General features: G+C 50.0%; 2 protein-coding genes across 14 annotated transcripts in view; one reads left to right on the top strand and one right to left on the bottom strand.

The window, feature by feature from the left end:
- Positions 1-18,111, bottom strand: part of PXN (paxillin) — a 46,834-nt gene extending 28,723 nt beyond the window's left edge. For 5 of the 12 annotated variants that reach the window (XM_070275386.1, XM_070275379.1, XM_070275381.1 and 2 more), the window contains exon 1: positions 17,908-18,111. In XM_070275386.1, the coding sequence (XP_070131487.1) occupies positions 17,908-17,920 (13 nt within the window). In that variant the 5' untranslated portion in view covers positions 17,921-18,111. Of the gene's footprint in view, positions 1-7; positions 150-13,585; positions 13,699-16,990; positions 17,264-17,907 lie in introns of those variants that run through there. The other 7 variants (XM_070275390.1, XM_070275387.1, XM_023647038.2 and 4 more) reach the window with 7 other exon arrangements.
- Positions 17,207-25,188, top strand: part of SIRT4 (sirtuin 4) — a 29,769-nt gene continuing 21,787 nt past the window's right edge. The window contains exon 1 of one of the 2 annotated variants that reach the window (XM_070275394.1): positions 17,207-17,268. In XM_070275394.1, the coding sequence (XP_070131495.1) occupies positions 17,237-17,268 (32 nt within the window). In that variant the 5' untranslated portion in view covers positions 17,207-17,236. The remainder of the gene's footprint in view (positions 17,269-25,188) is intronic. The other variant, XM_070275396.1, reaches the window with a different exon arrangement.

The raw sequence follows: 25,188 nt of genomic DNA, 5'->3' as shown, positions 1-25,188 counted from the left end.
GTCTCACCTGCTGCCTCCAGTCCTTCCATCCCTCTCCCTGGGTGCCGCCTCATCTTTACCAGTGGTGACCCTGACAGCACCCACAAACGCCATGCTGGGCACAGAGGAGACAAAAATACAATGTCTGTTCCCAGGGAGCACTAACTAGTGGAAGACTGTCACATCGGGGGGAGGGCGAGAGGGCAGGAGGGGCTTTCCGGGCACAGGAAGGAGCAGAGGCAGAGGTGAGAAACACCCAGGCGGACAGAGGGGGCTGGAGCTCAGAGTACAAGTCCCAGCTTGGTGGAAGATGAGTCGAGGACCCAGGGCCTGCTGCAAGGTCTGGACTTACAAGGGCAAGCCACGGAAGGCTGTCGGCAGGAGGGCAGGACCAGGCTTGCTATCAGATCACTCAGGCACTGTTTGCAGGAGAGACGGAGGGAGGTGGGGCTCCACCGGAGGAAGACCAAGAGTTACAATGCTCTAAATAAAACTAGGTAAAATCAACAAGACCTGGTAATTGAGTGGCTGTGGAGAAAGAGGGAGGAGTGCAGGATGCCTCCCACATTTGTTTCCTGCGGGAGGAATGGAACATCCATCAGATGAGATAGGGAAGATGGGATGAGCAGGGAATAAGGTGCATGGGAGGGTCAGGGTGACAAGGGCAGTAATCAAGCACAGACAGAGCCACAGAGCTACCAGAGCGGGGCCCAAAGGCCTTTCTTTTCCCCTGGCCAAGTCACCGATAAATCTCTCAGGGGCGCAGAAAGTAGCAATTTGGGAAATGATACAGGGCTGCCACTCCAGTGTGCTCTTCCTCTGAAAACAAGCAGTTCTCCCAGCTCGGCCTTAGAGGAAGCTGTAAACTGCATGCAGCCGGCTCCAGGAATTCTCAGAGCGCTCGGGAACACCAGGGGTTCCCTTCCTCCGTCCTCTCTTGGGGCTGAAGTCCGCCCCTGAAATCCAAATACAAACCCAACTCTGTCCCCTGACAGCCGCCCTCCGGAAGAGGGGCCAAGCCAAGTGTGTTATCACAGGAACCAGGTCCTTCCTGCCACACGAGCACATGGGCTCGCTACTGGGGCTGGCGGGCCCAGGACACAATCTCAGGCCCCAAACTCTTGTGGAAATGCCCTTTAGGACCGGCCCTGGGCCCCACCCCAGCTGAGTCCAAGAAGAATTTGCAAGAACAGAGCTCAACATCTGACTGGAGGATAACAGAAGCCCCAGAGACCAGTCCTACCTCAGCTGCCCTACCTAGGCCACTGCAAAAGGTCATTCCACTGAGGAAGCAAAGGTTAGCAACTGTCCTTGGACTTGTGGCTCAGGCTGAGTTGATTAGTTTCTAGGATCCAACTGGGAGGACACGGAGTGCCAAATCATAGACAACAAAGGTAGTATACACACATGAAAGCCCCCTCCCTCCAGGCCTTTGCACTGGCTGTTCTCTCTGCCTAGGCCACCCTCCTGTCTTTACCAGGCCAAATACTTTCTTATCCTTTGAAACTCATCACAGTTCAGATGCCTCTTCTGCAACACAAGGATAAAAAGGATCCGCCTTTTCTACCTAAAAAACAGGAATGTGTGGGTTTTATGCTGGGGGGCCTCTTCTGTAAGATTCTCAGACCTTATTTTGGAACGGCCATCTACACAAAGGATGAAGGTTTGGGGCTTTTCTAAATGTCAAGATTCCAGTTAAAATAAATGCACAACAAAGAATCAGCTTAGGGTACCATTTCCTCCAGGAAGCCCTCCCTGACCACATTCCCTACACAGCGTTCGAGTCCCTTCCCCTTTGAGTTCCCAAAGCACTGTGCACTCCCCCTATGAGAGCACATATCAAACTGGTAGGAACTGTCTGCCTAAGTGCCTATGTCCCATCAGCTTGTCACAGCTCATGGAGGGCAGGGAGCGTGTTTTTATCCATCTTCACCTCCTTGCATCAAGCAGAGCCCAACACATAATAGGTGCTCCATGGACAACTACTGAACAAATGGACAAAACACCCTTGCCAAGCCCATCTCCTGCAGGGACCTGCCTCACCACTCCAGTCCATGCCACCTCCGGGCCCTCCAAGAGTGCTTGCTACATGCAAAGCACCACGGGGGCCAGCAACACACGAGCACAGCGCCCAAGCCCTCCCCACTCACCTATCACAGGAAATTTTCATCTACTGTGATCTAGTGACCACCAACCCTCCCCAACAAGCACCACGCCTACCCTTCAAATAAAAAAAATCAAAGGAACACTCCACAAGACTTTGTGGCCGCAGCACAGCAGCCCCTTGTGGGTATTTAAGGTTTAAACTCACTGTGTGGCCTGTCTGGCTTCCTCTGTGGGTGGGGGAGGGCAAGCCGGCGAGGTGGGCTGGCTCACAGGAGTGAGGCCGCTGGGAGGCAGTCTGGGTACCCAGGCCATCAGAACCAGGGACTGGGAGGCACTCTCACTTGGGGCTGGAGGAGGAGGGGGGAGGTATTACCAAGCGACAGGACAAGAAGGAAGAGAAAGAATGGCAGGCCCAGTGTCCTTAGATCTTGTCACACCTCTCCCCAGGGGGCAGAGGGGGCAGGAGACGTGAGCTGGAACGTGCGGATTTCTGAACCATCCGCCACTGGAATGTGTTAGCAACACTAGCCATGGGGCTCTGTAGCCTGGAACAGCTGATAGCATCATTGATTATCGTGACTGAGCCACAGAGGAGATGAAGCACAAAGCATGCCGAGAAGATCAGCAATGCTGAGGGAAGCTCCACCGGCACGGAAAGAAAGAGGAGGACAAGCTTTTGGAAGAGAAACTGAAAGGGAGAGGAAGGAAGAAAACAATGTTTTGCAAACATTTTTGCTAATTTCTTTAGACTTTAAAAGGCCCTTTTTGCAAAGGAATAAAGAGTGCAAGAAATAGTAAATTTGTGGGTAAATATAAAAGACTAACAACACAGAGTGGGTTTTATAATATATGGAGACATAAAATTTATGACAATAACACAAAGGATGGGAGGAAATGGAAATATGGCGTTGTAAGGTTCTTACATTATACATGAAACAGTATAGTGTGGTTTGAAGGCAGAGTGTGATAAGTTAAACCTGCAAACCGTAGAGCAACCACTAAAAAAAACAAACCAACGAACACTAGCTAAATAAGCCAATAGTGGAGATAAAATGGAATCCTAAAAAAATAATGAATCCAAAAGAGGGCAGGAAAAGAAGAAAGAATAAAGAACAGATGGCACGAATAGAAAAATGGAAAGATGGCACACTTAAACCCAATCATACCAAAAATTAAATGTTGGAAGGTCTATACACTCCAATTAAAAGGTAGAGACTGTCAGACTGGATAAAAATGCAAGACTCAACATATGCTGTCTATAAGAAACACTTCAAATATAAAGACACTGATAGACAGTTCCTACCAGTTTGACATGTGGAAAACGGTGGAGAAAAATATACCACGCTAGCACTAATATCAAGAAAGTTGGAGTGGTTTTGTTAATATGAGACGAGATACACTTCCAGACAGGAAGATTACCAGAGATAAAGAGGGACATTTCATAATGATAAAAAGGTCAAGATGCAGTAGTCCTAAATGCGTATACAACCAATAACAGAGCTTCAAACCAGAAGACGCAAAAATTGACAGAACTGAAACGAAAAACAGACAAATCCACAATTGTAGCTGGAGATTTCAACTCTCTAATTGAGAAAGCAATAATCAAAAAAAAAGTCCTTCAAAAGGAAACCAGAGGAAGATAAAAGCAAATAATCCAAGAGGTGAAGAGCAGCTGGACAGAGGCCCTACAGAGCTCTGGTCTGAGGAACAGGCGGAACCCCAGGCCTTTGCTCCCTGGAGCACAGGGGGCTGGGAGTGGCCATTGAGCAGGAAAGGCCTCCCTCCTTCTGCTCGGCCCACAGACCTCCCCTGAAGGGGAGGTAGGCACATCAGCTCAGACCACACTTCCCAGTGGTTTTCAGTCCCTGACAAATCTGGGTGGGGTAAGCATTCAACAACCCCCTCATACAGCTGGTTGATCATTTTCTCAATTACTACACTCTGAAGCACACTGATCCACATCCACAAAATACACACACAAACACACACCCACCCGCCCCCTCTTCTCCAGTGGCACTCAGTGGCGTCGCTGAGGGGGAATCAATGTACTCAAAGGGGGCTGCAAGGAACACAGTGGGCTACAAAAGTCTCCGGATTCCAATCCTGGCGTGGCCAGTTACCAGCAATTCACCTCAGGTAAGTCACTCACCTTCTCTGTGCCTTAGTGTCCACACCTATAAGAATACCTACTTCATAGGGTTAATGCGAGGAAAAATGTGGTGACACAAGTAAGGCACTTAGAACAGTACCTAGCACAGAGCAGACATTATATTAATACTGGTAGCTATTATTCCAATTATGTAAATATATATGCACTGAAAAGATTTCACAGAAATGCATTAAAATATGAATTGCGATTATCACTGGATGATTATCTCTATGAGTTCTCATTATTTCCTTCTTTGCACATCTCTGTAGTTTTCAAGTTTCCTACAAAGAACACGTATAACATTGATAATCAATAAAAAAATTAAATATTACAAGAAACATGAATATAATTAGACCTTTTAACAGATATTTACATCAATATAGAAAAATAAACTTTAAAAATAACAAAGAGATGTAAACCCAAAAGAACTGAAAACAAGTAGTCAAATAAATACTTGAACACAAATGCTCATAGCAGCTCTATTCACAGTAGCCAAAAGATGGAAACAACCCAAATGTGCATCAACAAATGAATGGATAAACAAAAGGCAGTCTACCCATATGATGGAATATTACTCAGCTATTAAAAAGGAATGAAGTTCTGATCCACACTACAACAGAGATGAACCTCCAAAACATTATGCTCAGTGAAAGAAGCCAGACACAAAAGGCCACATCTGGTATGATTCCATTTATATGAAATGTCCAGAATGGGCAAATCTATAGACAAAGAGCAGATTAGTGGTTGCCAGGGGCTGAGGGAGCAGGTAAGAGGAAGAGACTGCTTAAGGGGTACAAGAACTCCTTTGGAGATGATGAAATGTTCTGGAACTACATAGAGGTGATATTTGCACAACTCGCAAATGCACTAAATACCACTGAATTGTCCATTTAAAATGGTTAATTTTATGTTATATGAGTTTCATCTTAGTTAAAAAACAATGAAGGGTGTGTATATCATATGCACATTTATATATTTATAAACCTATAGAAAATGGTTGGGAAAGATAGACAGTAAACTATTAACAAGTTACCCCTGGTGGGAGAAGGAAGAAAGAACTTTCACTTCTGTACGTTTTTCTTCTTTTTACAATAAGCATGTATCTTCTTTAACAGAAAAAGTTTACAAAAGTAAATAACAGTATCGGATACAAAATGACATGAGAAAGATCCCTAGGAAAAAACAAGGCTCGAGGCTACACTGTGGCAGGTGTGTAGTTCTAGAAATGAAGAAAACTAGGACCCCAGATATTCTCAAAAAAGAGCTAGAAAGAGGAATAAGCACAAGCTGCTCTGCTACTAAGTGTCCCAGGAAAGTGCTTTCTCCTCAGAGGACCTCAGTCTGTCCATCTGTAAAACGGGTGAGTTGAACCTCGTAAGTGATTTTCAGATGTTTTACATTTTTATTTTCAAATTTTTAAAAAGCCACAAAACCTCTTCTGCAACTACAGTCTTCGATGGAAGCCCAATATATAAACTGACAAAAAATAGGCAGTTCTGACTAAAGAAGGTGATGGGCAGGCAGGGACCCCAAGCATAGGAGTAGGTAACATCCTAAGGCTCCTTCCAGCTCTGGAAGCACGGGGATCTAAGAAAGATTGAATTAGTCCAGAATCACAGAGATGAGAGTGTTGACTGATCATACCCAACAAAACATTCAGAAGCCAAAAGGAGCTGCCACCACCGACGTCATCAATAGCCAGTTACTAGCAAACCAAGGGTGCCCCAGGGGCAGATGGACTGTGACACCCCAGGCCCCCAGGCCTCTGTCCAGGGTCAGGCAGATAACAGCTGTCTCCAGGTCAGTGCTCCTGCTGCTCTAGGGGCACAAACAGGATCTTTGGAAACAGATGACCACAAGCAACAACAGGAAGCCATGACAACCACCTCCAGGTGATGCTCCTCGTCTTCCCCAGCTTGTTTCTGGCATGGCTGCCTCAGCAGACCAGGCAAAAAGACTTTAAGTGCCGACTTCCAAAGAGAGAGAAGGGGCCAGAATTCCTGGAAAGTCCAGGACACAGCAGAAGAGGCCATCTGAGGTGGTGAGGCAGGGAGGAAATGAGGCCACCCAGCTATCCCAAGAGCTCCCTCACCCCAAAGACGCAGCTAGGCTGACACTACTGAGGAGGGGTTAGGAAATGGCACATCCACTCATGAGGACAGAGGACTTTCCAAGACAGGCAACACATGACCCAGCAAACTCAGGACAGCCAGGTCGGGTCTCCAAGGCATGAGTGGAGTGTTCCGGGCACCACAGCCGCTCCTTCACGCCCACTCAGCTGTCCTGGAGCTCACCAGCAATGAGAAACCACTCCAACTGGCCAGCCGAGCCAGGAGCCCACAGGGGAAATGGCAAATTCAAAGGAAACCAAGTGCAGGCCATGGGACAGTCCCATTTCCACCTAAGGAAGAGGAATGTTCCTGGAAACAGAGTGAGGAAAAGCCTGTCCAGGACTCTCTGACCCACTTCAAATCCCCAACGGGGCCTCGGGCTGATGCAACAGGTCAACTGCTCCTAAGAGGGTACAGAGGCAGGCAGAGTAGCCCGATCAGTGTGCCAGCTTCCAGCTAATGGCTGTGCCCACTCAACTGACAAAAACCACAGGTCACAATACAGAAGAACACTCTCCCTTTTCTACTGCTACTAGGAGCCTCATCAGCCACCTCCAACCTATGAGGCTTCACAGATGTCATGGAGCATCCTTTAGGGCCTGCTTTGACCAGAGGAAGGCCTGAGGGTTCAGGAGAAGCCCAGTGCCTAACTGGAAGCGGATCCCACAGCGGTTCTCTGCAGCAGCTCTCAAATGCTAGCGTTAGATAAGTGATTAGTATAAACCAAGCCACCAAACAACCTCCCCGACAGCCGCTTCCTCCTCAAAGCCACCAAAGAGGCTCAGGAGAAATGAAATGTCACACAACCAAAACCCAACTTAATACCACCAGCACTAAGGTATGACCACTTCACCTGTAGAGCAGGGCCCCGAACACTCACTACCCCAAAGGGCCATGCAGACTCCCAAATCACATTCTTCCAGGAGACAACTGAAGTCAGCCCCCTCTCCCAGGCCCAGCTGCCCAGTCAGTCAGGCTCACGTGCTCTAAATGCACGCCATCAAGGCCACAGCAAACACAGGCAGCAAATATCTGAAGGAGAGAGGGTGGCAGAGAAAGCCAGACCCGCAGAGCAATGTCTAGATTATTGCAAGGATGAACAATAATGATAATCATTACCATTTACTGAGCACTTTAAATTATTTTAGGAAATGTGCCTGTTTCATAGATGAGGGAACTGATGCTCAGGGAGTCAGTGACCTGCTGAGGTCACAGTGAGTGAATGGCAACACCAGGACAGATCCACGTGTGGCTGATGGCGGAGCCTGTGTTCCATCTGTGACACTATGCTACCTCCCCACCTGGAAACCAGAAACTTTTTCGCTCAGATTCTCCAGCAGAGGAAGTGGTTTGCTAGAGGTTGGGCATCATAGCGGGTGTCCGCAGCTCATACCCATTTAATCATCAACCACCGTCAAATATTTATTAAGTAACCACAGAGAGAACCGAGCTGTATATGGCGGTTAGAGACGTTTGAAAGGCAGATAAGATCCCTGTCTTCAAGGGGCTTACTGGGCAGAAGGGGAGACAAAAGGAAAGAAGCCCAATTCACAGAGATCTGTGAAGTTATACTGAAGTGGGAGGGGCAAGAGGTTGGCTGGTTTTAACTGGAAAAAAGCCTTCTCAAGAAGGTGGCTGCAGCTGAGATCTTAAGGCGGAGGGTGAGGGAGGGAGACAGGCGAAGAGGCTATTTCCTGCGACGTGAACAAAAATCCAGGCTCCGGGGCAGAGCTAAGCGCTGGGAGGGGTCAGAAGTCAAATCTAACTTGGAGACTGCAGTTCCAGAAACCCCTAGACTTGGCAACTGTGTGTTTGCCGTCCATATGGAGCAGAAAGAGGGCATTCTTAGAACCTCCCAAAGCAGGGCCAGGTAGGAATATGCACGAGGGAGCGAGGCCCACCGCAGGCAACAGAGAGGGCCAATACGAGGGCTGGAGCTGTTGAGGTCAACCAAGTGGTGCCACCGAGGACGGGCGTCCAGTGTAGCCAACTCTGATTTTTCAAAAGAAATGACATATGGATTTTTAGGTACAATCTCTTGATGCTTTAAATGTTGGCAACTAATTTGGAATATTTGTAAATACCATGAAGGGCAAGCAACACGGGTCTGCAGGCCAAACCCCGCCCGTGATTTCTCATCTCTGCCTTAAGATTTCCAGTATGAAGCACCAAAAAGAGAATGGGTTGGGTGCCAGAAGACCTAGGTCAAGCTCTTGCATCATTATCTGTGGTGACACTGGGTGTGTCCCCTTCCTCTGCGTCCCCTGAGCTTCAGTTTAGCTTCCTCATCTGTAAAACGGGGAAAACCACCACCTACCCAACAGGGTTGTTGTCAAGATCGTATAAAAAAATGATGAAGCACATGAAAATGTTTCCTAAACCTAAAAATGCCGCACAAGTGCTCATGATTTCACACAGGCCAAGAGAAGAGAGGAGACAATAACAGAGAACACAGACAATAGAGGAGGCCATGAAGAGAGAGTGAGAAGGAAATGAGTTGGGTCTTTGCTGGCGTGCAGACCGGAAGAATCTGGACAATAGAATCCACGTCAGGGGCAGAAATTCAAATTTAGGAGCCGCCAGCACACAAGTGATAAAAGAGGTCACGCAAGTAAATAAACTGACCTAGGTACCTCAGAGAAAAAAAGGTGGCCCAGCAAAAGCCTTTGGAATAACACAGAGGCACACCCCCCAGGGAGAGATCAGGGAAGGAAGGGGGGAAGGCAGTTGGGGGTTCTCAGGAGAAGAGGGTTCTGTAGAGAAGGGGGGGTTCTGAGGAGAAGGGGGGTTCTGTGGAGAAGGGGGTCCTGAGGAGACGGGGGGGTTCTGTGGAGAAGGAGGTTCTGTGGAGAAGGGGGTTCTGTGGAGAAGGGGGTTCTGTAGAGAAGGGGGTTCTGAGGAGAAGGGGGGTTCTGCGGAGAAGGGAGTTCTGAGGAGAAGGGGCAGTTCTGCAGAGAAGGGGGTTCTGTAGAGAAGGGGGTTCTGTAGAGAAGGGGGTTCTGAGGAGAAGGGGGGGTTCTATGGAGAAGGGAGTTCTGAGGAGAAGGGGCGGTTCTGTGGAGAAGGGGGTTCTGTGGAGAAGGGGGTTCTGTAGAGAAGGGGGTTCTGAGGAGAAGGGGAGTTCTATGGAGAAGGGAGTTCTGTAGAGAAGGGGGTTCTGAGGAGAACGAGGTTCTGTGGAGAAGGGGGTTCTGTGGAGAAGGGGGTTCTGTAGAGAAGGGGGTTCTGAGGAGAAGGAGGTTCTGTGGAGAAGGGGGTTCTGTGGAGAAGGGGGTTCTGTAGAGAAGGGGGTTCTGAGGAGAAGGAGGTTCTGTGGAGAAGGGGGTTCTGTGGAGAAGGGGGTGTTCTGTGGAGAAGGGGGTGTTCTGTGGAGAAGGGGGTTCTGAGGAGAAGGGGGTGTTCTGTGGAGAAGGGGGTTCTGAGGAGAAGGGGGCTTCTTAGGAGAAGTGGGCCTTAAGGAAGAGAGGAGGAAATATGTCAGCTAAAGAGTGAGAGGCAGTCTTAGCAAAAGAGAACAGATGGAAGAATGGCGCAGGCTATGTTAAAAAAAGAAAAAGAGGCTGGCCCGGTGGTGCAAGGGTTAAGTGCACACGTTCTGCTTTGGCGGCCCGGGGTTCGCAGGTTCAGATCCCCGGTGTGGACATGGCACCACTTGGCACGTCATGCTGTGGTAGGCGTCCCACATAGAAAGTAGAGGAAGATGGGCACGGATGTTAGCTCAGGGCCAGTCTTCCTCAGCAAAAAGAGGAGGATTGGCAGCAGATGTTAGCTCAGGGCTAATCTTCCTCAAAAAAATAAGTAAATAAAATTTTAAAAAACAGAGAGAAAAAGCCTTCTTTTTAAAAAAAAAGAAAGAAAGAAAGAAAAACGAGCAAAGTAAGGCAGTTAGGAAGGGCAGAAGGTAAAAAGAGGGAACCAGAAGAAAAAGAGGTCAAGGTAAACCGCAGATGGAGAATATCTGGTCACATTAGGCTAAGGTGTCTACACCAATGGGATATACTGGCGGGGGGGTCATGGGGAGTTCTAAAGGGTGTCGAGGTGGAAAAACAGATGTGTGAGGTGGAGTTAAGAGTGAATAAACAGAGAGACCTCATGGAGGGTCTGTCTGCCGTGTGCCAGGCACGACCACAGCCCTCATTTCACACAGCTGCCCAATTGCGTGAGGGGCAGGCATTAGGCCCATTTTACAGCCTGCTCCCAAGAGGCTTTTTCCGTTGCTGCAAGAGGCCCAAGTCTCCATGGCTCATTCAAAAAGACACACTGGTGTCCAGAGGAGAATCAAGCAGCCTGAGGATCCTTGAGCTAAATCAGAAAGGAGCTCCCCGGAGGCTTCCACCCACCTTGCTGTGCTCACCCAGGGTTCTACTGTTCCCAACAGCTGGAAATGTGTGCCCCGCTCTCCCCAAGAAGAAAACAGAACAGAACATGGCTGTTTCTGCCAAGTGAGTTCTGAATAAGCTGCATTCCATTTCATTAAAACAATTACCTGAGCCCCAGCCAAGAATTACATAAAGCTTCCTCCCAGCACCACCCCCTTCCCCCACCAATAAAACACACATCACGCTGCTTTGCAAACAGGCAGAGTAAGGCCGAGACACATCACTCTGAGACCACACTAGGAAGATCCCACCATCCCTTCAAGTGGCCAGCCTCTGCGTCCTTGCAGGCTGACAGAGAGCCGTGAGGCTCAAAGAAGACCCTCACATGAAGCGCTCCCCTTACGAGGGCCTGCTGGCTGCCCAAACGTTTCTAGTAGGCACCAGGGCCCTCAAAGCCAAGGGGGCCACTGGTGCCAGAATCCAGCTACTTCTCCCAATCAGATGGGAGGCTCAAGTGGCAGCTTTTGAGTCAGCACAAACAAGAGGGACCTGGGAGTGGGGATTCCAGAAGAGGGAGCCTGAAGTCTGGAGAACTGGATGGCCAGATCTGAGCTACAAGCAAGAGCCTGGGGCCACTCCTGCCCACGCTGCCCACAGGCTAATGGTGTTCCTTTGGCCACAGATAAGAGGTTCATGATGTGAAGAGAATGGCATTTCATCCCCTCCCCCAGGCTCCAGCTGCCGAGAGGCTGTTCTCTGCCTTTTGTAGAGCCTTGCTCTGTGTCCTACCACCCAGACCACCTCTTCTAAGCTCCAACCAGAGCTCAGCATCTTCCTTGCCCTGACCCTGGTCCAATCAATGTCACCCAAAATAACCCCAGAGGCTGCCTCCCCACCATGGAAGCTCGCTGTTCTCTGGCAGGCCCTGTCCTTTTCTCTGCACAGGTCATGCTGGCTGTGCCCCCATCTCCAGCTGACAATCGCCAGTCACGATCATCCCAAGCCCAGTTGGCTCCTGTCTCTGCCCACCTAGTCTTTCTACCACCTGGCTGAGAATCACAGCAGGCCAAGTCACTGAGGTCAACCACAGGCAGACACTTACAAGCACCCCCTGGCCAAATGACCCGGAGCCCAGTAGGGAAAAGCAAGGTTTTCTTACTTTTTTCCAACTTTGTATCATGAAAATGTCTAAACATACTGAGAAGTTGAAAGACCATCACAAGGAACATCCGAATACCCTCCACCTAGGTTCAATCATTAACATCTTGCCATTTTGTATAAAAATGTGCATGTACACACTCTCTCTGTATATATCTTTTTTAAAACTAAATTGCAGACATCATGTTATTTTACTCCCAAATACTTTAGCATGCACCTAACAATAACAATATTCTCCCATAAAACCACAATACCACAATCACACAAGAAATAAGCATTAAAAGGCCGTCTTTAAGGGAAAACTTGGCCACCAGGGCTCTGCTGGGCCGGGCCAACCACACGTTCTGCCTGCCACTGGCCCAGTGTCCAAGGCCTCCCTGGAGAGGCCAGCTCTGGCCCCACTGGTTAGGCAATCAATTTGTTGGCTGGAAGACTTATCAGGATGAGAAAGCGCCCTCAAGGCCAGATGTGAGACTCCCAACTAGACCCCAACTGAAAAGGCGAAGTGGTCCTGGGAGGCTGCGGAGGCTCCAGGCTATCCCAGGGGAGGCGATGATCCCCGACACTCCTTTTAATCAGTTGCTTTGTCAAGATTTCTGGGAAAACTCAGCTTCTTAATTCTTTCTCTCCCTCTCCCTCCCACAGGACATCCTCAATTCTCCACCTTAAATTAAGTTTTCAACGGGGGCCGGCCCGGTGGCACAGCGGTTAAGTTCACAAGTTCCGCTTTGGTGGCCCAGGATTCGCCGGTTCGGATCCCAGGTGCGGACACAGCGCCACTTGGCAAAAGCCATGCTGTGGTAGGCGTCCCACATATAAAGCAGAGGAAGATGGGCATGGATGTTAGCTCAGGGCCAGTCTTCCTCAGCAAAAAGAGGAGGATTGGCAGTAGTTAGCTCAGGGCTAATCTTCCTCAAAGGAAAATGAAAAGTTTTCAATGACTTCCTCTTCTGGAAATGGGATGGCTCCCAATGGCAGCCACATACAAACATTTGAACAAAGACAGGAGAGTGTCTGTATAGGATGGGGGGCACAGGAGCTTGTGATTCCAACCAAAGAGGGAGAAGAAGGACCGCAGAGGACCTGCCCCAGGTGCTCCCCAGCAGCTGTGCTTTCAGCTCACAGATCTGTCGCGAGGGTAACAGGTGACCAGAGAGGTGACGGGTGAGGGAGGAGTTGGGCCATCCACTGAGCAGGAGATACACCACAAGTGCCCGGCGTCCCATCCTGAGTCCCCAAGAAAGAACAAAAGAGACTGATGAAAAGGACTGATGTGGGAGACTGAACAGAGAACTGGGGGTGTGGGAAGGGGACAGAAAAGATTTTTAGGGGCCGGCCCCATGGCCGAGTGGTTAAGTTCGTGCGATCCAATTCGGCGGCCCAGGGTTCCGCTGGTTCGGATCCTGGGCACAGACATGGCACCGCTCGTCAGGCCACGCTGAGGCAGCGTCCCACATGCCACAACTAGAAGGACCAACAACTAGAATATACAACTATGTACTAGGGGGATTTGGGGAGAAAAAAGCAGAAAAAAAGGATTGGCAACACTTGTCAGCTCAGGTGCCAATCTTTAAAAAAGAAAAGATTTTTAGCATCCTAGAAATGGAAAGCAATCAAACCAAGAGGCAAGCAAGATCCAATCCAGTATCATGAACTGAGGTATAAAGAAGGGGGACAAGCCCAACTCTATTTAAATTCCAGGCCTGGATTTAAATCCTGGCCCTGCCACTCACTAGTTATAGAACTTGGGCAAGTGGGCTCACCTTAAATGTGCCTCAGTTTCATCATCTGTAAAATGGGTAACAGCGATAATAACAGAACCTGCGCCTCATATGGCCCACATGATTCAACGCGTGCAAGGCGCCCAGCACAGTGCCTAGAAAGAGTAAGCACTCAGTTAACCTGATAGAAAAGAGTTCTGTAAACACCGTAAAAAAGAAAAATGTTCTATAGACGTTTGGTATTATTAATGAAGGTACGGAGATCAGGACGACCCAGGGAAACGCTGGAAGGAGAGTGAAGCTGGGAGGAAGCTTTTTCAATGCCTCTGGCCTTGGAACAAGGTAAAGGCCCAAAGGCAGCTTTGAGAGTCAGCATCCCCCACGCACGATAAGCAAATGGGGGAAGGGGGCTGCTTTGCACCTCAGCCGTAACTCTGGCCTTCCATTGGCCCCTCCAGCTGAGGGCCCACGCAGCTTGGCCAGTGCATGGCCATCACTAGGGAAGCTGGAAGAAAGGAACACTCAGATGTTCCCTCAGAAGACCTCACACCCACAGTGGCGAGGCTATGGCCCCGAGCAGCCCGAACCTCTCCACGTTAAGCCATGGCTGCCCAGGCAGCAGACAGCTTAGCACAGCAGAAAAGGCATCTGCTTAAGAATCAAACACCCCGGGGTTTGAATCCCAGCTCTGCCCCTCACTAGCGTACAGCCCAGGAGAAGATCTGGCGCTGACAATGAGCCCAGGAGGAGCGCACCATCACTCGACGCGCTGCCTCTGCCAGAGTCCAGCAGCTGGATGCCCTGACCCTGGCCCAACACACAGAGGCACCTCAGATGGGCAAGCCCAAAGTCCAGACTTTCCATGGAAACAGGGAGGCTCCGTAGCCCGGAATGCCCCAGGCAACTCCCCTGCCCCCTAGCACTACCCCTGAGGACAATGAGGCACTGTTTTCCAGAGGGTCAAGACTGCTGAGAAGCTGAACGAAGACATGTCCAGATTCCAGCAGCAACTGGGCATTGCCAACAGCTGGCCGGTTCCCCCTGCGAGAGATGGGGAAGGCAAACTATCTAGGCCTCAACTGGACCCACCCTTTGCCATAGAGGCCATTTCCTGGGGATGGCCCCAAGGACAGAAATTTTAAAGGTAACTAGCAATTACTCAGCAGGCCCCATGGCTCATCCCCCTGGTTAGTCACTGAGCACTTACTACCTCATTACAATTAAGATGACCAGATCTAGAACTGGATCAGTCTGGGTTCCAATCCCAGCTCCCCCACTGAACTTCCGAGAGCTCGGGTTTCCACATCTGTAAAGCGGAGATAAAATATCTCCCTCTCAGAATGGCCATGGCTTCGACGATACACGTAAAGTGCTGAGTCCCGTGCCTGTCTCCCATCAAGCACCCGTAATCCCGACGGGACGGCAGCCGTGGTCACAGGCCCCCGCAAGCGCACGAGGAACAGGGACAAGGGGAGAGTGAGGAGTTGGGTCAGAAAACGTAATCAGAGTGCATCTCAGTGTTGTGGGAACTCTGTCCAGGAAACTCCAGCCAGAACTCGAACAGGGCGAACTCCCAGCCAAACCAGCGTCTAAACAGTAATGAGAAAAGCCACCAGAAGCCACCCCACAGCACAAAGCGAAGAGAACACAGAGGGAAGGGCTGTGTTTATGTTTTTCTGCCCAAAGAGCTATAAATTTGTAACTTATTAAACAGCACATGGTGAGTCTGTCACTAGCAGGTATGGGGAGGGAAGAGTTCGCCAACTTTTTTTAAGAACAAAAACCAAAGTCCCAGGAGAGATTCTGCCCCCTCCCGCCTGGCCACAGGACAGACTGTAAACTCTCCCCTGTTTCAGGGACCAGGAGGCTCACAGCTGAGAGCACTCTCAGGAGAAAAATAAAAACAAGAGGCCCGGCCTTTGTGTCCACCCTAACTAAGAAAAACAGCTGACGGGCAGGGTGCTGAGCAGCCATCCGGACAGCTGATGGGGCCTGAGCACACAGGCAAATTCCTCTCCCCTCCTGCACACCCCATTCCTCCCCACCCTAGGCTCCGGATCAGCCAGGCGTGGCTGGCCCCCTGGGAGCTCAGGCCAAGGAAGTCGAGCAGCCCGGATTCAAACAACTGGGGAGCGTGTGGTGGAAAGCAGAGCCTGTGGTGGAAGGCAACAGAAGTCACAGGTGGCAGCCATCACCCTGCTGGGACCCCTCCTTCACACGCCTGCTAGCCCCCTCCTCAGGAAGAAAGGCCTCTGGGTACACAAGAGCTGCAGAGCTAGAAGCTAGGGATTGGGCTTCCGGTCAGGGTTTTGTCATTTCATGGCTGTGCAGCCTTGGGCAAGTGAGTCAACCTCTCTTAGTCTCAGTCTTCTCAATTTGTAAAAGGCAGGTAGTAATGAGGGCAGTGGCCCTAAGGGGATCTTATAGAGGGTTGCGGTGAGGACAGGACAAGTTTAGGTACAGGGAACCACTCCATAAACAGCAAATTTAAATTCCTACAATCCCCTCTGCCAGTACACTCTCTTTCCTTTCATAGACTAACTCAGTTTCCTGGCCCTAAATGGAAGACTGTCAGAAGACAGGAATTCCGGACTTCGACTGTAAACTCCTCAAAGACTTTCTCAGTCCTTCAAACAGCACCAGGACCGTGCAGAAGCAACAGAACCACACCAGCATCTCAGAAACTGTAACTCTGCTCCCCAGTTCCCACTGGGAAAGCATCGAGACTTTCAGATCCTGATTCAAAAAATATCTTCCAGCCTCCTTTCAGCTTAGTTATTTTTATGTGAAAAAAAATACCTGCCTGGAAGCCATGCCAACCTTGAATGTGTTGGAAAAATGGGTGCCAAGCCTGACCCAGAGGCAGAACTATGCTTGGCAGCCATCACACTCTGCAAAACAGGCAGGATCGTACACCATCCCCAGCTCCAGGATCTCTCAGGGGCAGCCTGATGCCCCCAGAATGCTGCCAGGTCCCAGTCCTTCTCCCCGGCCCCTTGGAAGTCTAGTGCCTACAAACAGCCAGTCTTAACTTAGTGCCCTGTGTGCTTGGGGGAGGCCCGTCAGTGCTGTCTGATGAATCCAGTCCTCAGAGCCTGGGACAGAGAAAGCATCAGTGGTCATACAAGCCACCCACAGTCCAGAGAGGGAAGACAAGGCTCCTACAGAGAAGAAACTTTTCCCCCCTCCTCACCTCCCCAGTTTAGAGGCCCTCCAGCCACAGGCGAGAAGGGGAGGGAGAGAGAGTGAATCCTCCCACTCCAGGGTTCATGCCACCAAGGCATTCCCAGCACCCTGGCCCAACCTGCCTTGGGTTTAGCGAATGGTTCCAGGAGATACTTTCTCCCGCCCCAACACCAGATGAGGACTGGACTGAAAAGAGGCGTTTTGGAGCTCCAATAACACGAAAACAGTAAAACTCTGTTGCGGGCATCCTGTCCTCCTTACCTGTGTGGCTTCCAGCACGATCCGATATTAGGGGGCTGGGAGCACTCTGCCAGCCAGGACAGGTTCAGAGATCCCCATACCTTGGGGCCCACTTCCCTCCTCATTCCCCTGGCATTTCCCCAGAGTCTGGAAGTGGGGGGAGAATCATGTCTTACTCTCCCAGGACTAGGCTGGTCTGCGATATGAAAGGGGAGGAGCTGGTCCACAGAGTGCAGAGGGCGGTCAGTGAAACGGAGTGACCGGTCCATGAAACAGAGCGGCCAGACGCGAAGTGGGGGGTGAGTGGGACACATGGGAAACTTGTCTTTGTGGGGGTGTGGTCATCAGAGCCTCATCAAGTTGTGAATCTGACTTGGGAAATGAAAGGGGTGGGCTCAGAGGGGCTATCCCTGAAGTGGGGGTACCAGACTGTGAAGTGGGGGCGGGAGCGGGAGCAGGTCCTAGAAATGAGGGACCAGCCCATGGGCTCAGGCAGCTGCTCCCCGAGTTGGGCGATCGATCTGTGAGGTGGGGGTGGGGGAGCGGTCTGTGAACTCAGGGTCCCATTGCTAGGAGGTGATCTGGTCCAGGCAGTAGGGGTCCCATCCTCGAGGCGGACGGGGCACGTCCCTGAGCTGCAAGCTGCTCGCTGGGGCTGGTCTGGGAGATGGGGGTGGGTCCCCGAGTCCAGGGTCCGGAGGTGGGGCCGTCCCCGAGGCGGGGGGTGGCGGCTGTGAGGACGGCGGCGGAGCCGGCCTGGCCCGGGACTCGGGCCCAGCCCGGGATCCCGGCTCCGCGGAGCCCCGGCGGGCAGGGACCGGAGCCGAGACGCGGGCCGCCGCGGGTGGGATCCCGCCGCACCCGCCGCTCGCTCGCGCCCGCCCGGGCCGGGGCCGCGCGCCCCTCGGGCTTCCTCCCTCGGCCTCCGGCTCACTCACCCAGGTCGTCCATGGCGGGGCCACGGGCGCCGGGAACCGGCTCGGCGTCGCGCTCGCTGCCCGTCCCGGGGCCGCTCCTCTCCGTCCCGCAACTTTTCCGCCGCGAGCCTCGGCCCGGAACGGAACGCGCCGCCGCTAACGCGCGCGCCCGCGCCCGCCGCGCGCCCCGCCCCCGGCCACCCCCGCGAGCACGCGCGCCCCGCCCCCCCCGCCGGCCCACGGGCGCGCGCCCCGCCCGCGGTCGCCCCCGCGAGCCTGCTGGCCCCGCCCGGTGCGCACGCCGGCCCCGCCCCCGCCGCCGGCCCGCGAGCGCGCGCCCAGCCCGGACGGTGGGGGACACTGGGCGGGGCGGCGGCGCCCCCTCGCGGCCCAGCCGGCTGGTGGGAGGCTCCCAGGCTTTAAAGGCGCTGCCGTCAGTCTTTCTGTCTGTCTCAAAGTCACATGCCTGACCGTCTGGCTGACGGCTCCATCCGCCTGTCTTGACTTCTCCCAGTCTGACCTGTGCCTGTCCATCCATCGGTCACTCACTCATCCCATGTCTATCCACTGGAGAGTCAGATTTGTCGGCCTGTCTGTCTCCTAGTAGGTCACCTCCCAGAAGAACCCTAAATGAGTCCAGGCAAGGCCAGGAGCCTTTGAAGGAGCTTTCCTGGGATTGCCTTTTGCACCCATGGCAGTGCGGCCTGCAGGCCAGCCTGTGGGGCCAGATTCAATTCTTTCGAGGTTATATATCCTTTAATCTTCCATTCGTCCGCCCTCCCTAGAGGGAGACTTTTCCAAAACTCTGCATGGAGCAAAGAGAACCCCACCTTAGACATTAAAGGAAAAACTACAGCGAAGTGGGCACAGTTTCCTGAAATACCCCATTGCCATCCCAGACCCCAGAGCGGCTCTGCTCCCACACTCGGAAATCAGGAAATAGCAACAGCTGCCTTTATTGAGTGCCAGGTAGTATATAGCTACTATCTAAATTAACTCTCACAGTTATTACTATCGGCCCCTCCTCACACTTGGGAAAGGGCAGTGGTGGTCTGTCGATTTTATAGAAAAGTGTTCTGTAAACACAACGTCAAGCTCTCCTTCCCGCGGGAATCCAGCCCCCAAGACCCTGTGTGTCGCGTCAGGTCCTCCAGGAAGCAGATGTTCGGAAAGTGTTGGCGGTAACGCCTGTGAAAGAGAAAAGGGAAGAAGCAAGATTGAGCAAGGAGGGCGTCAGAACTGACAGAGATAGGCCAACCCAACTGGGAGCCCCTGAGCAAAAATTCTTAGAGAAGTCCTCATTGGGCAGAAGCTTGCGGGCCCCAGTCTTCAGCCGTTGGCTGGGGCTGCCCAGGAAGCGTGTGGCCTTCCCCTGAAAGCTTGATCTGGAAGCTGTCATTCCTGGAGCTGGATGACAAGCTCTGTTTTGAAGGTGGAACCAAGCAGCTCACTTCTGTGGCTGCTGCATCTTCCTATACCAAAATTTAAGAGCCCAGACTGCTCCCCAGCTAGGCAGTCGCTCTATTTCATCCCCTTCCAACCTCTCGTGGACCTCTGTGCTGTAGGTACTTCTCACCGCTGCTGCTGCCGTTTACATTTAGTGATGGGATTGTTTAACAAATGTCTCCTTATCAGACTAAAAGTATGTGAGGGCAGGAACCATGTGCATTTCTGCTCACCCCATGTCCATACTTACTATGTGTGTGGCACATGGGAGGTGCTCAATATATATTTGCTGAATGACTGGCAGGCATTTTGCCTGACACTTGGAAGGAAGCAAATCATAGTCCCGTTCCTCAGAAAGTTCACAGTTTAATGGGAAAAACAGAAGATAAGGTAGTGAGATCCCTCATTAAGTCACTCAATGATGAGATATTTAACAGTGCTTGCTCTGGACCGGGAGCTGTGCCAAGGCTGGAGATACAGTGATGAATAAGACTGATGTGGTGCCTGCCTTCTTGGGGTTTACCGGCCAAAAGGGCAGGCAGGCGAGCAAACAGGCCATAGTCATCCTTCCTGTGTAATTTAAAATTTGTTAATGGCCACTTTAGAAAACGTAAAAAAAATAATAATAAAAATAAAATTAATCTTAAAACATTTTATTTAGGGGCTGGCCCAGTGGTACAGCGGTTAAGTTCACACGTTCCGCTTCCCGGCGGCCTGGGGTTCATCAGTTCGGATCCCGGTTGCAGACATGGCACCGCTTGGCAAGCCGTTGCTGTGGTAGGCTTCCCACGTATAAAGTAGAGGAAGATGGGCACAGATGTTAGCTCAGGGCCAGTCTTCCTCAGCAAAAAGAGGAGTATTGGCAGTAGTTAGCTCAGGGCCAATCCTCCTCCTCAAAAAAAAATGTATTTAATCCAAGATATCTTAAATGTTATCATTTCAACTTTTAATCAACATGAAAAATCAGAGATATCTAACTTTTTCTTCATACGAAGTCTTCGAAATCCAATGTGTATTTTACGCCTTCAGCATATCTCAGTTTGATTAGCTGCGTTTCACATGCTCAATAGCCACGCGTAGCTAGTGGCTACCACATTGGACAGCACAGCTCTAAATCTGGCATCATTATTTTGGGGGATTTCATCCTAAAAGCCATTTCCTCAAAAAACCATTCCCTGACCTGCGGGACCCATGTTATTAAGATCTTTTTTTAGCACCCTGGAGGCACTCCTCATAGTTATAATTAAACAATTCTGGGGCCGGCCTCATGGCCGAGTGGTTAAGTTCTCGAGCTCCACTTCGGCAGCCCAGGCTTTCGCCGGCACGTCCTGGGCACAGACATGGCACCGCTCATCAGGCCATGCTGAGGTAGCACCTCACATGCCACAACTAGAAGGACCCACAACTAAAAATATACACAACTATATACAGAGGGGATTTGGGGAGAAAAAAAGCAGGAAAAAAAACCCCAGTTCTTACGCACTCATTATTTGTGTGCATCATCTCCTAATAAACCTTCACGAAGGCAGGGACCGTGTCTGTCTGCAGGGACCATGTCTGTCTGTAGTGACCATGTCTGCTCTACCCCAGTGCCTGGCATGGGGCACAGCACACAGTAGGTGCTCAATAAAAATAGACTGTGTGAATAACGTTTATTAAGTACTCACTTAATGAATTAAGCTTAGCACTGCACTAATGGGAAGAAGGAGAAGGTTAAGGAAAAAAAATATTTAGAACAGTAAATTTCTTTTTTTTTTTTCTTTTTTTTTAGCTGAGGAAAATTCACCTTGAGCTAACATCTGTGCCAGTCTTCCTCTATTTTATATGTGGGTCACCACTACAGCATGACCCCTGTCTAGTGGTGTAGGTCTGCCCCAGGAACCAAAGTGGAGTGCGCTGAACTTAACCATCAGGCCACAGGGCAGCCCCTAGAAGAGTAAATTTCAGAGCTTACAATATAGACGTGGAAATTTTCTGTACAACAGTTGCTCATTCTAGAAAGAAATTTAGAAAAAAACAGGTACACTAAGAGATGAAAATTAGAATTGTCCATATTCCAAAAAAATTAATGACCAACTGAATGTTTTCTAGACCATTCTTTCACACACGTGTATCTTTATGTAAATATAAAATGTTTAAATATGTATTTTTGTATGTCTGCACACCACTTTGAAACTTGATTTTTTTTTCCCACTTAACACCATTTTGTGGACATCTTTTTGTGGCGTTCGATAGTCTTCTAAAACATCATTTCTTTGGGCGAAATAGCATTCTGTCGTATAACTGTGCCAGCATTTACTTAGCCAGTTCCCTGGTTACCTTTAGCTATTTCCAAGTTTTCACTATAATGAGCAATGCTGAGAAGAACAACCGTGTAGCTAACTCTTGGAACACATCCTTAATTATTTCCTGAAGATCAATTCCTAGAAGCGGAAGTGCTGTATCAGAGGTTAAGTGCACTGTTGTTAGTCCTTTTGCTGGGTGTTAACAAAGTGCTGTCCGTAAGAGCTGTATCTAGGTAAATATATAATAAAGATTTCATGAGCACTGACTTGCACACAATCTTTTAGGGTGACCCCATAAAGATTCCCCCCAAAACTGGTACAAGTGCCACCAGTGGAATGAGAGATGCGTCAATGACACGGGGACAAAGCTTTCTTATTTTAATGGTTACGTATTTATGTATAATAGAAAAACATCTAATTAGCACATAAAACCAATATGATAGTTCAGGATGAGGCTAAGTAAGAAAAAAAAAGTGGGTCATTTGCAGAAAAATATTTAGTAAGTCATAACACAGTGGGTTCTCAGTTACAGCAAAAATTATGACTGGAGTTTGAGACACTGCCTGCTGAATGGTCACTCCCCGAGAGCATCGTGTAGTTGAAGAAGTCAAGCTGGAGCAAAAGAGCACTCCGAAAAAAAACAAACAGTGTAACAGAAAGTGAGAGCTGAGCTGGAATCCCAGCTTTCCTCAGTTACCAGTGGCAGGATTCCGGGAAAGTGAATGAACTTCGAGAAGCCCCAGCTTGCTCATCCATAAGGCGAGAACGCTGCCGATTCTTCTCCATGACCAACGTTCCATACCTCCCAGGGAGGCAGGGCTTGTACACAAAGAATCGGAGGGTTAGAAAGGATCTCAAGAGATTATCTAGCCCTTCTGTGGAGGGAGCTGGATTTCCCTCGGAAGCTCCCCGCCCTCACTCTCCCTCACGTCCGTTAAGGGCCCCACGTGTTGACAATACGCACACATGGAAGTCATCCATGAGTCCTCCGTGTCCTGGCTGTCATAGCCTGCGTCCCTCCCCTATTTCCACCTCCGCTGTCATCTCCCTCGTGGCAGCCACGCCACCACCTGGGATTACGACACTAACCTCCAAAGTGGGCCCCTAGGGTCTGTTTTCCACCCAGAAGCCAATGTCTTTAAAAAAAAAATCAACTTAATTGAGGTATAATCTGTACCCAGTAAAATGCACCCATTTATACACATCCATGTATCCACCTCGTCAATCAAGACACAGAACTTTCCATCACTCCTTCGTGCCCTTTGCATTTGATCCCCTGCCCACTGCTGGCCCCAGGTAACCGCTGATTTGCTTTCTGTCACTATAGACTAGTTTGCATTTTCTACAATGCATCTATATAAATGGAGTCATACAGTATGTGTTCGCTCTCTCTTTTTTTGAGGGGGGCAGGGAAGATTAGCCCTGAGCTAACATCCGCCGCCAATCCTCCTCTTTTTGCTGAGGAAGACTGGCCCTGAGCTAACATCTGTGCCCATCTTCCTCTACTTTATATGTAGGATGCCTACCACAGCATGGCTTGAGGAGCAGTGCATAGATCTGAACCCAGGATCTGAACTGGTGAACCCCAGGCCCCCGAAGCAGAGCACGCGAACCCAACCTCCATGCCACCAGGCTGGCCCCATCTCTCTTTTTTTTCCACAGGATGTGGGGAGGTCTGGCTTCTTTGGCTCAGTGTGTTCATGAGACACATCCACGTCTTGCGTGTATCAAGACTTTGCTCTTTTTATTGCTGAGTCGCACTCCATTGTATGGATGTACCACCGTTTGTTTCTCTATTGTCCTGTTGACGGATATTTGGGTTATTTCTCCAGTTTTGGCCGCTGTGAGTAAAGCTGCTATGAACATTCATATAGAAGTCTTTTTGTGGACATGTTTTCATTTCTCTTAGATAAATACCTAGGAGTGGAAGGGCTGGGTCACAAAGTAATGTTTAAAAAATGTACGTTGTCTCATCATCATCCCCCTGCTTAAGCATTCCAGTGGTTTCCTGTTGCACTTGGAATAGAATCCAAACTCCTCAAAGGGTGTCCAAGGCCACACCTCAGCTCTCGTCTTCTTCCAGTCTCCCCTGGTTCCTCACACTCCAGCCACACTGGCCTCTATTATGTCCCTCGAGCACAGAAAGCTAGTTCTGACTTTGGAGTGTTGGCAGCTGTGAGCCCCTTTCTGGAATGTTCTTCCCAGATCTTGGCATGGCTGTTCCTGCTCATAATTGAGGTCTCAGTTCGTGCATCAGTTCTGTGTGTCCTGGACATTTTATCTAAAGTGTCCTCAACCCCCATCAGACCCTGTCCCTTTATCCTGGTTTATTTTATTTACTTTTCCCTTCTGACATTGTGTTCTGTGTCAGTTCATTTACCTGCTTATTATTTGTCTCTCCTTCTCCCATTAAAATGGCAACACTATCAGAAAAGGGACTGTGCCCGTCACTCTCTAGAACAGTGGGTGTTCAGTAAATATTGTTTGAAAGAATAAAAGGCTGGGGTCACCGAGGTACAAAGAGAAGTTGACGGGGCTGTAGAGTTCGTTGCAGGATCAGGACGAGAACCCCAGCATCCCGGTACCCAGCCCAAGCCTGTCTCCTTTATCACGGGCCATTCGCGCAGCTTCCCTGGACTGACAGTAAAGACCCAAGTACAGTGTTCTTAGTTGCAGTGCTGTTTTTAGCAACCCAAATATCCATCAATAGGGGATTGGTTAAATAAATTACATTCAGTCCTACAATGGAAAACCGTGTAGCCACAGAAGAGATTGAGGAAGCCTATTATGTACTGATATGAAACAGTCTCCAAGATCTAAAAAAATACAACTGGACAGTGTATGTAACATGTGTATCATTTGCGGAAAAAAGTAGGAAACAATATGTTTGTTTATGAGATGCTTACACATGCTGGCACAGCTCTGGAAGGATATGAAAACGCTAGTGTTGAGGAGCGGGGGGCAGGGGGAATGGGCGGCTGGGGGGCAGGAGTGGGAAGATTTCACTAAATACCCTTTGAATCTTTTGAATTTTGAACCCCATATACAATTTTACCTATTCCCAAAATGAATTAATATTTTAAAATACAGCTACATTGTAAAAATCACACAACTGACATTAACGTGAAGGGGAATCAACCGCTTAAGAGTGCTTCAAATGAGGCTTGTAAAATGTTTCCTGGAAAAGAGCTAACTTGACCTGATTTTGGGAGAATGGGAGGCGGTGGGAAGGGCATTCCAGAAGGAAGGGCGGGTATTCAGAAAGTACGCCAAGAGCCCCAGAATAGGGGCAGGAAGACTGAAAGTTTCCAGCCTCCTCTACTTATCGTACGGGTGAGCCAGGTGGCTCAGAGAGTGGGTCCCAGCAAGCACTTCAGCCCTCTTTGGAGAAACCCTTAAGGTCCAGGAGTCCCAAGACAGACAAGAGTTCAAATCCCGGCTCTGCCACCTGTCAACTGTGCAGCCTTGGGCACGATCCTCATCTTTCTGAGCCTCGGTTTTCTCATCAGTACAATGGGCATGAGGCTCTGCAGGTCTGATACTTAGCTGGGTGTTTTGGGCAAGTGTTTAA

Source organism: Equus caballus, chromosome 8 (assembly GCF_041296265.1).
Source record: "Equus caballus isolate H_3958 breed thoroughbred chromosome 8, TB-T2T, whole genome shotgun sequence".
In the NCBI taxonomy this organism is placed as follows: Eukaryota; Metazoa; Chordata; class Mammalia; order Perissodactyla; family Equidae; genus Equus; species Equus caballus.
This window is presented reverse-complemented; position numbering and strand designations above follow the sequence as displayed.